The 17,966-nt window shown below is 43.1% G+C and overlaps 1 protein-coding gene across 1 annotated transcript in view; it reads right to left on the reverse strand.

Moving 5' to 3' along the window:
- ATRN (attractin) overlaps nucleotides 1–17,966 on the reverse strand; it is a 147,151-nt gene that overhangs the window by 72,621 nt on the left and 56,564 nt on the right. Inside the window, exons 11-14 of the mRNA XM_070419991.1 lie at nucleotides 16,211–16,295; nucleotides 4,844–5,064; nucleotides 2,501–2,622; nucleotides 57–195 (exon numbers count right to left, since the gene is read on the reverse strand). Of these exons, the coding sequence (XP_070276092.1) occupies nucleotides 57–195; nucleotides 2,501–2,622; nucleotides 4,844–5,064; nucleotides 16,211–16,295 (567 nt within the window). The remainder of the gene's footprint in view (nucleotides 1–56; nucleotides 196–2,500; nucleotides 2,623–4,843; nucleotides 5,065–16,210; nucleotides 16,296–17,966) is intronic.

Raw genomic sequence — 17,966 nt, forward strand, 5'->3', positions numbered from 1 at the left:
TGTAAAGTCTTTGGACGCCCCCCACACACACATCAAGATGCCCCTCTAAGGCCTACCAGGCAGGGCGATGCACTCCTGATTGCGGGGCTCCCACTGGCAGTTCTGGTCCAGGGCACAGCTCCTGCAGCTGGTCTTCTTGTTACAGTAGTACATGGGGTTATCCTTGGGGCAGTTCTCATACTTGGAAATGGAGATCTAGAACACAGTGGACAAGAGCTTTCTTCTTATTTGCACAGAAAGAACTCACAGTAAGGACAAACAGGATACTAAAAATCAAATTAAAGGAGCAAACTGCAAATGGATATATAAATAAGATTTATAGGAAGCTGCACCACAGTGAAAATACTTTAGGGAAAGGTTCTGCTGAAGGACATGCCTTTACCCGGCAAGGAAGTCATTCACTCTTAAACACCTGTTCATGTGTAAAATGGGAATGTTGAATGTAATGCTTTTCAAATGCCTTCCAAACAGGCTAAATTTATATTTTATGAACTGTTTTACAGACTGTCAAAGAATGTCTTATAAATTGTCAAAGGCTATAAAAGTTGAGTCATCATCTGTGTTGCCTTCTAACCTACATAAAAAAATTACAAATACAGACAGTCCTCGGGTTACGCGCCATCTCCCATCTAATCTAATAAAAGAGAAACATGTAAATTGACCGCACCTCTGCTACGCCCCAAGCCACGCCCTCCAGCCAATCAGAGCGACTATATGCAAATTAACCCAACCAAGATAGCATCCTGCAGCCACGGAGCTGGAGCAAGCAGGAGGCTTGGTTGCCCTGGCGATAGAGGAAGCCAAGCTTCCCGCCTGCCCTGGCTGGCTGTAGCCTCCACTCAAGGCAACAAAGTTTCAATTATAGAAGATAAATAAATCCCAGATTCCTGCTTCCAGCCAGCCTCCACTGGGAGCTTGGGTGGCTGGGGGCCAGGGCCAGCCTGCAAACAGCCATCAGCCCCACACCCAGGATGGCCACACCTTCATGGGGTGAGAGTCCTCACTGGGGGGCTTGGCCAGCCTGCAAACAGCCATCAGCCCCTCACCCAGGCTGGCCAGGCACCCCAGCGGGACCCCCACCCTGATCTGGGACACCCTTCAGGGCAAACCAGCTGGCCCCCACCCATGCACCTGGCCTCTGTCCTATATAATAAAAGGGTAATATGCAAATTGACCCTAACAGCAGAGCAACTGGGAATGACTGGTCACTATGACACACACTGACCACCAGGAGGCAGACGCTCAATGCAGGAGCTGCCCCCTGGTGGTCAGTGCACTCCCACAGGGGGAGCTCTGCTCAGCCACAAGCCAAGCTGATGGCTGCCAGTACAGTGGTGGTGGTGGGAGCCTCTCCTGCCTCCTCAGCAGCGCTAAGGATGTCTGACTGCAGCGTAGGCCTGCTCCCCGCTGGCAATTGGACATCCCCTGAGGGCTCCCGGGCTGCCAGAGGGATGTCTGACTGCCAGTTTAGGCCCAATCCCCCGGGGAGTGGGCCTAAGCCAGCAGGTGGTCATCCCCCGAGGGGTCCCAGACTGCGAGAGGGCACAGGCCGGGCTGAGGGACCCCTCCGAGTGCACAAATTTTTGTGCACCGGGCCTCTAGTTTATTTATTAAAAAAAAAAAGTTCCGTCATTTCAACATATATACATATGTGCTTTATGTTTTTTATTATTTATTTACCACAAGTAAAGGTCAGGAATTGTTATCTTTCTTTTAAATTTTTTTTACTCTTTCACTTCATTACTGCTATGTATATGCTCCATGTGAGTGACGTAGGTGCTTATGTAGGTGGGTTCCAACTTACAGCGAAAATTGCGTTATGTCGCGCCGTAGGAACGGATCTCTGATGTAACCCAAGGACCTACTGTATTATGCTAAGCCAAGATATAACATCTATAATAATAAAAGCATAATATGCTAATTAGACTGGACATCCTCTGGACAACCTTGTAGTCGAAGTTGGGGCTGCAAGGGAAGCCCGGGTCCCAGGTGCCAGAGGGAAGCCAGTGCCGGCAGTGGAGGGGGAGGGAGGAGAAGGCCTACTCTTGCATGAATTTCATGCATTGGGCCTCTAGTTAGACAAGAAGATTATACAAAGTATATTATTTCCACAATTCAATGTGGCTACTATACGCCTGACCCCCTTTCAGTCTCAAATCTAACTTGCTTCCAAAACCTTGTACAGGCAGAGCTCACCAAGCCTCACACCGGCTCTAGTACTTAGTCACAGCCATGCTAGGGAGTGGGGCATACTCAAAACACCACAGTCTTCCTTCTTCTAAAACACCACACGTCAATCCTGTGACAAGGACCTTTAGAATTAGAATGTACTGGGCATCCCTTCCTAAAAGAAAACTTGAGCAATAATAAAATCCAAGTCTACACTGAAGGTTTCAAAAATAACTCTGGGTCAGTTTTTATAACATTCACATTGTAATCTACACATAACCCCACTCTGGACTTTTCCATCCTCTGAAATCCTTGAGAGACAGCCCCTGACCTGGCCTTCCGTGCAGCTGTGGTTCTTAGGGACACAATAGTCGTTGCACCAGTGGCAGTCATTGGTGTTGGCTGTGCAGCTGTAACAATCCGTGTGTTGGTCACATCTGTCATGGTCAAGAGCTATGAAGACAAGAAAAAGTCATCAACTATGACAGCTCTTCCTTAGAAAAGTCACAGGCCATTATAGCTGCTGTTTAGCACAATCTGAGACTGAGGCAAAAAAATGTAAGAAGTGTCGGGAAGTAAAATGATGAGTGCCACTGGCAGGAAAATATATGTCAGGTTAAAACAGATTTAGAAATAAGTAAACAATGTGAAAGAAACACTATTTGTACCCACTCCCCCCAACAAGGTACATAGAAAGTGAAAAACAAAGAGAGGCTAATTTACTTTAACAGCAAGATAAAATGGAAGTAGCTGTGGTTCTTTAAATATTTTTCTTCCCAAGAAAAAAATCAATTAGCAATAGAATGAACACAACAGAAAGAGCTTTCCTGAAGCCAAACAAAGTAAGGCAGAAGACCAAACCATTCATCCCAACTATAAACACAAGGCTAGTCTGGGCACGGGAAGTAGGCAGCACCACAGAACCCCAAAGGAGGCACTTGGTTGAGCTGCATTTTCTACACATACATGTAAGTCCAAGAGTGTAATTTTGAAAACTTCTAGGCTACTAAAGACTTGCTGCATCGCCTATTGACCCTAAATAGGTCAAGGTCAGCGACAAAAGAGAAGCTGCTGCACAACCATATTGCCTCATCTGTTGAATCACTCATGGACATTGCACATGGTGGAAGCCGTGGATAAGAATAGGTAGGGCCCACCCTCACAAAGACTCCAGCATCCTGCTCCTTAGGTTGTTCTTCCTGCCCTGGTCATCACCCCAAGGACTGAGCCCAAACAGAAAGTAGAGTGAACCAGGGAGGTGACTTTGAGATGAGTTAACATAAAATCAGGTCATATTGAACCACCTAAGGTAAGTGAATATTATTTCCTATAAGCTTTCACCTTTAGTTCCAACTTTAAAAATTGGGTTAAAAAATAACTACATCACTGATTTTATCCCTTTTAGGAGACAGGGACTAACCCTACCAGATTCTGATAATCTCAGTTCTCCAGCACTCACCAGCCCGCAGTGAACCTGGAAGGTTATCTGGGTGTTCTTACTGCTGATTTTTGTTCAGCTTTAGAGTGAAAGCTGCCTCTACCTACCATAACTCTCATGGTAACTCTATATCAACCCTAATGGTTAAGAAATTCAGTCAACATACTTTAAATTAATTGAAGTGAACAAATATTCTGCAGAGACATTTTTCTTACTCTTAATAGGCTTTCTCACATATTACTTTGCAGTGTGCTAAATGTCAGAGCACAAGGGTAAAAAGTAGGCAAGATGAAAAAGTTTGGAAAGCACAAGAGGTTGTTCTAGAAGCAGGGATCACTACTCATCATCAGCAACTGTCTGTCACGCTATCACTGCTGTGCCCAACTTGAGAAGCTAGAAAGAATAGTACTTTGCAAAGACAGCAGCTTTACCTCTATCTACGAGAGTAATCGCTTTTACTGGGTTGGCCCTCTTCTCATTAGAACTGCATAACACAATATGGTAGCCACTACCCACATGTAGTTTTTTTGTTGTTGTTGTTAATCCTCACCCGAGGATATTTTTCCATTGATTTTTAGAAAGAGTGGAAGGGAGGGGGAGATAGAGAGAGAAACATTGATGTGAGAGACACATCGATTGGTTGCCTCCCACACACACCCTGACCAGGGCTGGGGATCAAGCCTGCAACCAAAGTACGTGCCCCCTTGACCAGAATTAAACCTCCCTTCATTCCGTGGACCGACGCTCTATCCCCTGAGCCAAACTGGCTAGGGTCACATGTAATTTTTAATTTACATTAATTAAAATTAAAATTTCAGTTCTTAGGTCATACCAGTCTCATTTCAAAGTATTTGATAGCCACATGTCACTAGTAGCTACCATATTGAGACAGTGCAGATATAGAACATTTCCATCAACACAAAAAATATCATTAGATTGCATTTCCCCAAACCAATTGTAGCTGGGTTCTGGAATTGGTATACAAAGTCCATGAAAAGCCAAGGAGGTTTTTGTCTCTATGATTTGCAGATAGGTTGTAGGAGCCACATGGCATGCTCCCACCCATTGTAAAGAAGTTTACCAACCAATTTTTCATAAAGCCTTTGCATAAGTTATTATTGAATATTTTTGGATAATAATATGAATCTAAAAAGTGTACATATGCTAAGTGCCTTCATGATTCAGATAAAAGGAGAACTCAAATTAATTTAATTTTAAGAAGAAAAAAAAACATACTTCTTTTGGAAAAACATTCTGATTTTAACTTTTCTTCTTGTGCTTCTGTTGCTAACTCCCAGGAAATACACTGAGATGACCCTGTGTCCCACACACACCGGATGCCAGGTCCTGCTGCTAGACAAGCAGCTTCACTCTGGTGTGCTTCACACCGTTCCGAGGTAAATACCAGGATGTCACTGAGGAGGAGACTATTGAAGCCACCAAACACATACATGGAGCTAAAAGGAAAAACAAAAAAGGGAGAGTAGTTTACTAAAACCTTAAGTAAACAAAGTCATGATAAACTATTTACAATCTTCAGACAAACCTTACATATCAATAGTTCTGTAAGAAATTATTTTTTTCAGGATCTCAAAAAATATTCTTATATCTTTCTCATACCTTTCCCTCTCAATTTCATCCTAGCCTGCCCTACCCAGAATAATTCCAACAATCAACCTACTCTTTGCATAACTATATTAAAAAGTTCTCATGATAACATAGTGACTTTTAACTATAATTCCCTGGAATATTTTACTGTCAGGGTAAGCAAATGTCTTTCAGAGTTAAACACATAATTGTGTATCTGCATGTTCTTAAATATTAAAAATATATATAATTTTAAAAGCATAAAATCTCCTTAACTAAAATTGTGTAATGATTCATAAACCAATAAGAAACAGATAAAAATGCACATGAAAATTTAGTACACAGTAAAAGTGGCATCTTAAATTAGTGTGGACTTTCCAGTAAATGGTATGGAGATAACAAAATAAACATGGAAAAATATAAAATTTCTCTATGGACTCAGGATAAATTCCAAATGGACCAGAGAACCACTTGAAAAAAAACAAAAAAATGAACCCATAAATGCACTTTAGAGGTTAGAAGACAATACAGGTGAGCTACTCTATAACAACACCCACGACTTAAAATCCAGAAGGCAACAAAAAAAATACTGAAAAATTGATTATATAAATTAAAAAGAATTTTGCATAGGAAATACAGCTATAAGCAAAGTAAAAGACAAATGATACACTGTGAAAAATTATTTACAAGCTGTTATAGAAAAAGAATATTCCTAATATAGAGACAGCTTCAGCCAGTTTGCAAGAGAAAAATGTAAATGACCTCAAGCATATGAAAAGATGATTAACTTCAATTATAAGAAAAATGCAAATTAAAGTGACAATGAGAAAGCATCTCTCCCCTAAAAAGACAATGACTGAGGCAGTAGGGAAACAAGCACTCTCATACGTGGCTGCTAGGCATGCAAATAGGATGAGCCTAAAAAGGGAAATTTGGCAAAATCTAACAAAACTCTGTATTTATCTTTTGAACCTGAAATCACATTTCCAGAAGTCTATCAAAAAGATATAAAAGCAAAATTAAAAAAAGAAATGCACATGAGGCTATTCACTAAAGCAATAACGGTAATGGCAAACACACAAACAACCCAAAATGTCCATCATCTGGGGATGTGATGTATAAACTGTGGTGCATCCACACAATGAAATAGTAGGTAGCTGTAAAAAGGAATCAGGAGGATTTCTACATACCGCTATAGAGCGATCTCCAAGATATACTGTTATGTGAATTTTAAAAAAGGAAATGCTAAAGGAAGGAAGGAAGGAAGGAAGGAAGGAAGGGAGGGAGGGAGGGAGGGAGGGAGGGAGGGAGGGAGGGAGGGAATAAGGAAATGCAGAGAAAAGTATATAGAAGTGTGCAACCACTTATTTGAGGGAAGAAAGAGCTCAAACACACACACAAATTCATTTTTCTCTTCAAAACAACAACTAAGTTTCTCTTTAACTTATCTTAACAGTCTTAGAAACAATGACCAACCCAGTAGCAAAAGATAAGAGTAGCACTTACATTGTGGTATTTTTTTGAGGGGTGTGGTCTTTTCCCCACCCCTCAAAAAAAATTTATGACTCTTTAGGAAAAAATCTCATTTCATGTCTGGAGCAAAAAAAGTTTGTGATGAGCCTAGAAGACCTTGGCACACCAGACAAAAAGGAAGACTATAGGTGTACCAAAAAGACTCAGGAGCTAACATGAAGAGATGCTTGCTGGCCAAAATTGGGAAATGCTTGAAATTTAATAAGAATAAAAACTAAAATGGATTAAAACAAATTAAATACTTTTAAATCTCTAAGTTCTTAATGACATATGCCACCTTCTCCTCCAAAGAAACTCATTTGTCAACTTTGTAGAATGCTAAAAAATGAGTTCATCATTTTGAAAATTGGTAAATCAAGGGGGGGGGGGAATCAACCCTATGCAGTGATCTTGCCAAAATATTGAAGTGAATCTGACTGAATTAATTTGCAAGAATTTCAAGAGAGAGTCCAATATATTTTTTGAAAACATGGGGGTGCAATAATCAAAACCTAGACTACAGGAAACTCTACATGATAACCCAGTTTATTTTTTTAATATGTTTTTTTATTGATTTCAGAGAGAAAGAGAGAGATAGAAACATCAATATGAGAGAGAATCATTGGTTGGCTGCTTCCTGCACACCCCTATTAGGGCCTGGAGCCTGCAACCCAAGCATATGCCCTTGACTGAAATCAAACCCAAGACCCTTCTGTGGCTCTATCCACTGAGCCAAACCAGCTAGGGCCAACCCAGTTTATTTTTAACAAATAAGGGGGGATATGATGAACAGGGAGACTATATATCAACAGAAACTTAAAATACATTTCATCCAATTGTAATGTATGGATCTTACTTGGACCTTCACTTGAACAAATTAAATTTTTAAAAATTATGAGGCAAGAACTTCTGGTGAAGATGACAGTGGGGTAAATGAGGTACTCAAATCTTCTCACAACCACATCAAAATTATAACTAAACTACAGAACAATCATCATTCAGAACCACCTGAAATCTAACTGAATTGAAGTCCTACAACTAGGGATTTAAAGAAGCCACATTGAGACTGGGAGGAAGGGTGGAGTCGTGGAACAAGCCAGGCCCACACCCATGTGGCATTTTAAAATTGGAGGGCTATCTCAACTGCAGAGGTCATCTCTGAGGAGCGAGGAGTCCTGGACCACACCAGGCCTCCCAGTCCAGGCTTCCAGAGTCAGGAAGAAAAGTCTCCATAACTTCTGGCTATACAAAGCAACAGGGTTGTGGCTGAGTGAGACAGAGGGCTGCTGGAGTCCCAGGTAGTTCCTCTTAAAGATCTGTGCAAGGACTTACTCAGACTCACACCCTCTGAGTTCTAATACTAGGGCAGCAGCTTAAAAGGAACCAGGGACTTATAAGGAAGAACTGAAGTGTCTACCATCATGATGAGAGCTGGGGAATGGGGGAGAGGGGCAACTTTCTGCCAGACTACAGTGCTGGCAGAGGCCTTTGTTCCTTTCCTGAGACTCAGCCTACACACTGGTCACCGGCCCTAGTGATTCCCTGAGATCCGTCACACCCAACTTGTGGGCCAACCCAAGATGTTTCCAGTGGCTTTTACATACAAATGGCCTTTCTTACCTCATGCTTTGGACTTTCCTAAAATCTCTCAAACAAGCAGCATCTGGCCTCTGTGTACTCTGTACCTCTTGCTAACTGGCCCCAGGCCTGGCATTAGCAGCAGCTGGCCTTGGTTTGCAGTTTGGCCTCTCATGGGCACCTCCAAGCCCAGTACAAGGAGCAGCCATCTGTACATTGCTCTGTAGCTCATGCCAAGTGGCTCTAGGCAGGGCACAGGCAGTGGCTGACCTTGTACCACCCGGGGGTCACCAGAGTCAGTGCACCTAGGGAACAGCTTCAGACCATGCCAGATTACAACCCTACCACCTCCATGAGCAACACACTCAAGGGGTGGACTCGGTAAGTGACAAAACCCCACTAAAGCAATTCTTGTTCCATAGGGTGAACTCCTGCATAGCAGCTCCTCTGCTGTCATCACAGCTGGTCCTAACAGCTGATTGGCCTGGGAGTCAATCCCTCCCAGTGACACCAATAGCAATCAAGGCTCAATTACAACAGGTCAGTGCCCACACAGGGGTGCACCTGGAGAGCCCCGCTTAGCTGACTGAGGAGGCTGTGCCACTGGGCTCTACAGGACACCTACTGCATAAGGTCACTCTACCATGTCCGAGAGACCTAGCAGCTCTACTTAATACATAAAAACAAACATATGGAAGCAGCCAAGATGTGGAAACAAAGAAAGAGGTCCCAAATGAAAGAACAGGAGAAGTCTCCAAAAAAGAACTAAAAGAAATGAACATAAGCAAACTACCAGATACATAATTCAAAGCAATGATTATAAGGATGCTCAAGGAACTTAGAACTTCAACAGCATGAAAAAGGAAATAGAAACCATAAAAAAGAACCAATCAAAAATGAAGGATACACTAAGTGATATGAAGAATAATTTTAAGGGAAAGAACAGTAGAGTAGATTAAGTTGAGAATCAATGCAGCAATCTGGAATATAAGGAAGCAAAAAAGACCCAATCAGAACAGCAAAAAGAAAAAAGTATCCAAAAAAATGAAGATAGTGTAAGGAGCCTCTAGGAAAACTTCAAGTGTACCAACATCTGCATCATGGGGGTGCCAGAAGGAGAAGAGAGAATAAGCAAGAAATTGAAAAACTATTTGAAAAAATAATGACAGAAAACTTCCCTAACCTGGTAAAGGAAAAAGACATACAAGTCCTAGAAGCACAAGAGTCCCAAACAAGATGAACCCATACAGGCACATAGCAAGACACATCATAATTAAAATGCCAAAGATTAAAAAAAAGAGAGAGAATCTTAAAAGCAATGAGAAAAAAGCAGTTAGTTACCTATAAGGGAGCTCCTATAAAACTGTCAACTGATTTCTCAACAGAAACTTTGTAGGCCAGAAGGGAGTGGCAAGAAATATTCAAAGTGATGATTATTCAACCCAGTAAAGCTATCATTTAGAATTGAAGGACAGATAAAGAGCCTCCCAGACAAGAATAAGCTAAAGGAGTTCATCACCACCAGTATTATATGAAATGTTAAAAAGTTTTCTTTAAGAAGAGAAAAAGAAAAAAGAAGAACAATAAAATGGCAATAAAATACATATCTATTAACAATTGAATCTAAAAAAACAAAATAAACAAACAAGCAGAATAGAAACAGACTCAGAGATAAAGAGAATATTTTGATGGTTGCCAGATGGGTGGGGAGTTAAGGAAGATGGGTGAAAAAGGTGAAGGGCTTAAGAAGTACGAATTGGTTGTTACAGAATAGTCATGGGGTTGTACGGCATAGACAATATATCAATAATATTCTAATAACTATGTATGGTGTCAGATGGGTATGAGATTTATAGGGATGACCACTTAGTAAGTTATATAAAGTTTTAATCATTGGTGTATACACCTGAAACTAATATAATATTGTATATCAAATGTATTTGAAAAATAAAAAACAATTTCAAAAATAATAAAAAATAATAAAATTAGAAAATAAAATTTATGAGGCAATTGGGAAATATGAACAATGAGTGGTAGTAAATTACTATTCATTTTTTAAAGTGTGATAATTGTATCGTGGTTGTATGTTTTTAAAAAGTCTTTATCTTTAAAAGATACCAAATCAATCCTCATTATTTGTAGATTCCACATTTATGAATATACCCAGTTGCTAAAATTTATTTCTGACTCCAAAACCACTACTTGCAGATTTGCAGTCACTTGCAGACATACATACACAGAAAAATTTGAGTTGTCCAACATGTACATTTCCAGGTGAGGTCAAACAAGATGATGCTCTTTTCCTGTTTTAGTTCTCATACTATACACAAGTGTCCTTTTGATAGTTTATTTAGTGTCATGTGTTTTGTTTTGGTTTTTAATATATTTTTACTAGATGCCCAGAGCACAAAATTTGTGCACGGGTAGGGCCCCTAGGCCTGGCCAGCAATCAGAGCCGATCAGGTTCCTCACCTCCCCCCCTCCTCCTTCCCTCGCTCCCTCAGCGCCCCGCCACCACCACTGGTCTCCCGCCATGTTCTGCGCCACCCCCTGGTGATCAGCACACATCATAGTAAGCAATTGAACTCCCGGTCTCCCGGTCGAACTCCTGAGGGGACACTTTGCATACTAGCCTTTTATATATATAGATTGATTTCAGAGAGAAAGGGAGAGGGATAGAGAGACAGAAACATCAATGATGAGAATTACTGATTGGCTGCCTCCTGCACGCCCCCTACTAAGGAGGATTGGGCCTGCAACCCAGGCATGTGCCCTTGGCCGGAATTGAACCTGGGACCCTTTAGTCCGCAGGCCCACACTCTACCCATGAGCCAAACCAGCTAGGGCTGTCATGTGTTTTTTGCATGTTTGTGCTTTATGTTGGTGATTCTGCTGTTTTAAATGGCCCCAAAGCACTTCATAGTGTTGAAGTGCTGTCCAGTGATGTGGCTTATAGAGAAAATACATGCATTAGATGAGCTTCATTCAAGCATGAGTCATAGTGCTGTTGACTATGAACTCAATGTTAATAAATCAACAATACATATTAAATAAGGTGTGTCGTTAAACAGAAACACACATAAAACAAGATTACAAATTGATTAGTTGATGAAAATGCAAGAAACTTGTAAGAACCTAACCCTGCATTTCCCTAGGTATAAAAACTCAATGTTCTCTAACTCAGTGTTTGTGGTGACTTTACAGAATATAATTATGCCACAAAAAATGATAATCAACTATATTCTGATGAAAGTATATGTCAGGGAGCTTCAAAATAATCTGGAATGGGTTAGGGTTTCAAATTTCCATGATAAAAAGTTTTAACTTTTTTTTGGGGGGGGGGGGGGAGACCCACAGTACATGATTTATCTGAATTTTACCTAAAAATCTCTTTTTCTATTTCAAGACTACATTAAATTGCTAACACTAATATTAAAATTGGGTCTATTACCTCTTGCATATTAACATGTAATAATGAGTTTAATTTTTTAAAAATACATATTTTATTGATTTTTTACAGAGAGGAAGGGAGAGGGATAGAGAGCCAGAAACATTGATGAGAGAGAAACATCGATCAGCTGCCTCCTGCACACTCCCCACTGGGGATGTGCCCGCAACCAAGGTACATGCCCTTGACCAGAGTCGAACCCCGGACCCTTGAGTCCACAGGCCGACGCTCTATCCACTGAGCCAAACCGGTTCTGGCATGAGTTTAATTTGTTCTTAGTCTAAGGGTAAAAAAAAAAAATCTAATAGGATCATTCATAGTTTCTAAAAAGAACAGAATCCAAACCATCCTATTCATTTACACATTTTTTCAGAAATTTCTAGTTGACATGTACTATGTATAAAGAAATCTCTGGTTTCTGCTCCTCAGCCTCTAAGAGTCAGTAGAAAGCTCAGCTGCACCTCTCAGCTGCTTCAACTGGATAAGGAAACTCCCACAGGCTAAAGCAGCTCAATTTATCTCTTTGGACTCTATTCATCTCTTATTTTCTTTTTCTTTTTAAACTAGAGGCCCGGTGCACAAAAATTTGTGCACTCGGGGGGGAAAGGGGAGGTCCCTCAGCCTGGCCTGTGCCCTCTCGCAGTCTGGGACCCCTCGGGAGATAATGACCTGCTGGCTTAGGCCTGCTCCTGGGTGGCAGAGGGCAGGCCCAATCCCTAGGTGCAGCCCCTGGTCGGGCTCAGAGCAGGGCCGATTGGGGAGTTGGGGCGCCGCCCCGTCATACACAGAACAGGGCAGATTGGGAGGTTGCGATGCCACCCTCAGTCACACTCAGGGTAGGGCTGATTGGGGGGTTGGGGCACCACCCCCTATCACACTCAAGGCAGGGTCAATGGGGAGGTTGCGGTGCCACCCCCTGTGATGCACAGAGCAGGGCCAATCAGGGGGTTGGGGCACTGCCCCCTGTCACGCACAGAGCAGGGCCCATCAGGGGGGTTGGGGCTCTATACCCTGCAGGGCCAATCAGGGGGTTGGGGCGCTGCCCCCTGTCACGCACAGAGCAGGGCCCATCAGGGGGGTTGGGGCTCCGTACCCTGTCACGCACAGAGCAGGGCCAATCAGGGAGTTGGGGAGCTCCCCCCTGTCATGCACAGAACAGGGCCGATCAGGGGGTTGAGGAGCTCCCCCCTGTCACGCACAGAGCAGGGCCCATCAAGGGGGTTGGGTAGCTCTCCCCCGTCACGCACAGGGCAGGGCCGATCAGGGGGTTGAGGAGCTCCCCCCTGTCACTCACAGAGAAGGGCCGACAGGGGAGTTAGGGCACCGCCCCCTGTCACACACACAGCAGGGCGGATCAGGGGGTTGGGGCGCCGCCCTCTATCACCCACAGAGCAGGACCGATCAGGGGGTTGGGGCGCCGCCACTGTCACACTCAGGGCAGGGCCGATGGGGAGGTTATGGCTCTACCCCATCACACACAGAGCAGGGCCCGTGTGTGTGTGTGGGGGGGGCGGGGGGGGGGGGTTGGGGCGCCGCCCTCTATCACCCACAGAGCAGGGCCGATCAGGGGGTTGGGGCGCCGCCGCTCTCACACTCAGGGCAGGGCCGATGGGGAGGTTATGGCTCTACCCTGTCACACACAGAGCAGGGCGTGTGGGCGGGGGGTTGGGGCGCCACACCTTGTCACACACAGAGCTGCAGGGCAATCAGGGGGTTTGGGCACTGCCCCCTGTCACGCTGATCCAGTGCCAGGAGGCCTCGCGGCTCCGCTGATCCCGGTGCTGGGAGGCATATTACCCTTTTACTATATAGGATAGAGGCCTGGGGGCCGGCTGGTTTGCCCTGAAGGGTGTCCTGGATCAGGGTGGGGATCCCCACTGGGGTGCCTGGCCAGCCTGGATGAGGGGATGATGGCTGTTTGCAGCTGGTCACACCCCCTTCAGGGTGGGGGTCCCCACTGGGGTGCCTGGCCAGTCTGGGTGAGGAGCTGAGGGCTGCTTTCAGGCTTGCAGTTGACTGAAGCTCCCAACCACTCCTTTTTTTCTTTTTTTTTTTATTCTGGGCCAGCTTTAGCTCTGGCTCTAGCTCTGAGGCTTCCGCTGCTGATTGCGTTCTATAATCAAAACAATGTATAACTCCAGCTCTGAGATCCCGGCCGGCTGAAAGCTGGTTTCTGGGGTTTTGTTTAGCTTCTATATTTGTTACAAAGTTTCTTAGAATTGCAGCTCAGAGGCCGGCAAGTCAGGCGGGGAACGTTGGAGTCTGCAGTCACTGGAGCAAGCAAGCCTCATGTTCGCTTCCAGCTGCCTGGCTGCCAGCCGCCATCTTGGCTGACAGTTAATTTGCATAAGGATATGCTGATTAGCCAATGGGAAGGGTAGCGGTCGTACGCTAATTACCATGTTTCTCTTTTATTAGTGTAGATATTTTTATTGATTTCAGAGAGGAAGGAAGAGGGAGAGATAGAAACATCAATGCTGAGAGAGAATCATTGATCGGCTGCCTCCTGCATGCCCCACACTGGGGAACGAGCCCACAATCCAGACCTGTGCTCTGACTGGGAATAGAACCCCGACCTCCTGGTTCCTAGGTTGATGCTCAACCTCTGAGCCACTCCGGCTGGACAACTCATCTCTTAAGTTCTGCTCAGTATTTCTTCATTATCTTGTTAAATCCTTACTGTATACTTTTCAGTTGTCTTTCAATGGGAGACTTCATTGGCTGATGCCAGAAGTGAAAGTCCTTCTTGGGTCCAGTGTCAAGATTTTCAGCCTTTTAAGTCAAGCCAAACTCACCTCTGGAAACATGGTGGTGAGAGTCTCTGGTGGTTTGGAATGCTATGTCTGAACAAGGCTGCAAGCAGCTCAGAAGGTAATGGAGAAGGCCCTAGCTATTTTTTAACAGATCCATCAGCAAAGAGTGTAATATAATCCTTACTAGCTTAAACTGTTTAAGCAAAACCATTGGCTGATTACTAAACAATAATGACCTAGAGACAATTCCTAACAAGTCAGGTTGAAAAATAAAAACAAGAAAAAACAACTAGAAAAATCAGCAAACAGACTCCACAGAATTAGTCTAGGCAAGCCACTAAGCAAACAACAAAAACAACAACAGTTGGTGGTGATGGTGGGGGAATGAGAATTCGTATTTGCTACAACATATTACCAAAAATGTTTAGTTTTCAACCAAATATTACAAGCTATGCAAAGAAACAAAAAATGTGACCCATACAGAGGAAACAAAACAATCAATCAAAACTGTCTCGCCCAGCTGGTTTGGCTCAGTAGATAGAACATAGGTCTGTGGACTGAAGGGCCCCAGGTTCTATTCCAATCAAGGGCACATGCCCGGGTTGCAGGCTCAATCCCCAGCAGGGGGTGTGCAGGAGGCAGCTGATCAATGATTCTCTCTCAGCATTGATGTTTCTATCTCTCTCTCCCTCTCCCTTCCTCTCTGAAATCAATAAAAATAAATAAATAAATAATGGCTGAAAACTTCCACAAATTTTAATAAAATGACTAATCTATACACCCATAAAGCTCAACAAACTCCAAGATTGACACAAAAGAGATCCATACTTAAACACATTATAACCAAGTGTCTTTTTTTTGAGAGAGAGACAGAGAGAGAGAGAAAGAGAAACATTGATTGGTTGCCTTCTGCATGCACGTGGGAATTGAACCCACAACCTAGGTATGTGTCCTGACCAGTAATGGAACCCACGATCTTTTGGCATATGGGACAATATTCGAATCAAATGAATCACACCAGCCAGGGTGTGGCCTAAAATTGTAAAAGGTGAAGTAAACAACAGTAATAACAGCAGGAACAAAATGAGAAAAATTAACATGATTAGGCTGTTTAACAAATAAAAAGTCTTTAAAGTACAGTGTAAGGAACAGTGGAAAGGCCACTCTGAATTGCCCTTATGTTACAGAGCCTTCTCGACGGAAGGCTGATAAAGAGTGCTGTTAGTTTGGGCCAGGCATTTTGACCAATGCAATGCAGACTTCACATTATTAGGGACTATAAACTTGTTCTTTATGAAGCTTCACAATTTCCCCATCTCTATTCCCCTACCTGATTCTCCCCTATCTGACTTGCCCTCTCTTTTTTTCAAATCTCCTTACCATTCAGATCTAAGTTCCATGAACAGTAGCAAATGACAGAGGGCATAAGACAGTAATTGCACATAACTTTTGTGGTCCCATGCATTCAGACAACATCAAAAATAGCATACTCCTGCATGCTAACAAAAAAACATATCAACAAACACAGCATTAAAAGAAATTCAAATGCACATCAAGTATTTTAAATATAAATCAGGAAATTAATGCCTACATAATCCTGTGAAAAACGAACAAGGTGGGAAAATGCTAAGAATAATATGCAAACCCAATTCCATTTCTTCGTATTTTACTTCATTTTCATTTTAAACCCAAGAGAAAAGGAGCAAGCACTTCTTTTCCAATTACCTGTTGTGTAGGACTGCTGAGTGGCCAAATCTGTTGACATCATGGTGCAGATCAGGTCTGGGAAGCACTGACCAGCGGTCACAAGCTAGGAGCAAGAAAACACATTTCAAATGAGACTGCCATTCATCATCAATAGGAACTGGCATTTTCTCCGGGAAGAAGACTGTACAAAAACAATCACATAAAATGTTTCTCTTGCTTTTTCTGAGTCATACCTTCTTTTCTGAGGTAAAATGCAGCAGCAGCAGAATAGCAAGGTATGGAAGAAAGGCAGGACCACATGGCAATTCTAATTAGCGAATCCAACATCCCTGACACCCACACCACTCACTCTGTTGCCTATCAATTTCACTCACTAGAATGTTTTTTAACTTAAGCAAATTTTTCAGAACTTATGTAAGTAAAACATATGGGTTCCATAATTATTTTCCACTCTATATTGACTTGCCCAAACAGTAGCTAAAATAGGAAAATACAGGTAGAAAATTAAAACTTAAAAAAAAATTCAAACTTTCTTTAAATTTTTAAAAGTCCTTTTGTAGAGCCCTGGCTGGTATTGCTCAATAGGTTGGCACACGTCCTGTCCACCAAAAGGTAGTGGGTTCAATTCTTGGTCAGGGCACATACCTGGGTTGTGGGTTCAATGATTCCTGGTCAGGGCAGGTACAGGAGGTAACTGATCAATGTTTCTCTCTCACATCAATATTTCTCTCTCTCTCCCTCTCTCTAAAATCAATAAAAAATATATAATCAGGTGAGAAAAATAAAATAAAAGTCCTTCCCTAGATCTCTTAGATCTACTAATTTTCCTTTGTTCTGATCCATGCTATCAACTTTTCTTGCTGGTAAACCACACCAAACTCACACGTACTGTCTGCTTCTGAAATACTTAGACATTCACACTCACTAAGCAAAGGTTCTTCTACTCAATCTAGACATTTATTCAACCTTGACAACAACAGCTTTCCTTTCCTTCTCCTACCAGCCCAGACTCTGTGGTCTTCCTCACATGGAGAACAGAGGCTTCCTGCCTACCCACCTTACTTCCTTCCCTAAAACCACAGTGTGGCAAAGACCCTTTCTTCTTAGTGCACTGGCTTCCATCACAGCATTTAAATATGCCCAAACCCTGACCAGTGCAGCTCAGTTGGTTGATTGGTGTCCTGTGTACTGAGGGGCTACAGATTCAATTCCTGTTCAGGGCATGTGGGAGGCAGCCGGTAGATGTTACCCTCTCACATCAATGTTTCTTTCTCCATCACCCTTTCCCTTCCTCTCTCTCTAAAATCAATAATAAAAAGATATTTTTTAAAAAATTAAAAATAAAGATGCCCAAGAAGGTACTCAACTCTCTCCTTCTACCCCTCACAGATAATTTTTTTTAAATTAAAATAGTCAATATTCACTGTGTAGATCTCACCTTATGTTATTTTTTAGCCTCCTGCAATCTGGATTACTCATCCATGTCTAAAGAATCTATCTATCTATATAAAAGCCTAAGTGACCGAGCAACCAAATGACCAGTCAACTGGTTGCTATGATGCGCACTGACCACCAGGGGGCAGACACTCAGCGCAGGAGCTGCCTCCTGGTGGTCAATGCACTACCACAGCAAGAATGCTGCTCAGCTGACCAATGGGCGCCAGACGAAGGGCTCATGGCTGGCCGCAGCAGCCGGGAGACCTCAGCGGAGCAGCAGTGAGCCTACTGAGCAGCGGCAGCAGGTCCAGCGGGGCCTGGATGAGCAGGAGCAGAA

This window comes from Myotis yumanensis, unplaced genomic scaffold (assembly GCF_028538775.1).
Source record: "Myotis yumanensis isolate MYYU_CA2020_CCGP unplaced genomic scaffold, mMyoYum1.0.hap1 SCAF_7, whole genome shotgun sequence".
Classification (NCBI taxonomy): Eukaryota; Metazoa; Chordata; class Mammalia; order Chiroptera; family Vespertilionidae; genus Myotis; species Myotis yumanensis.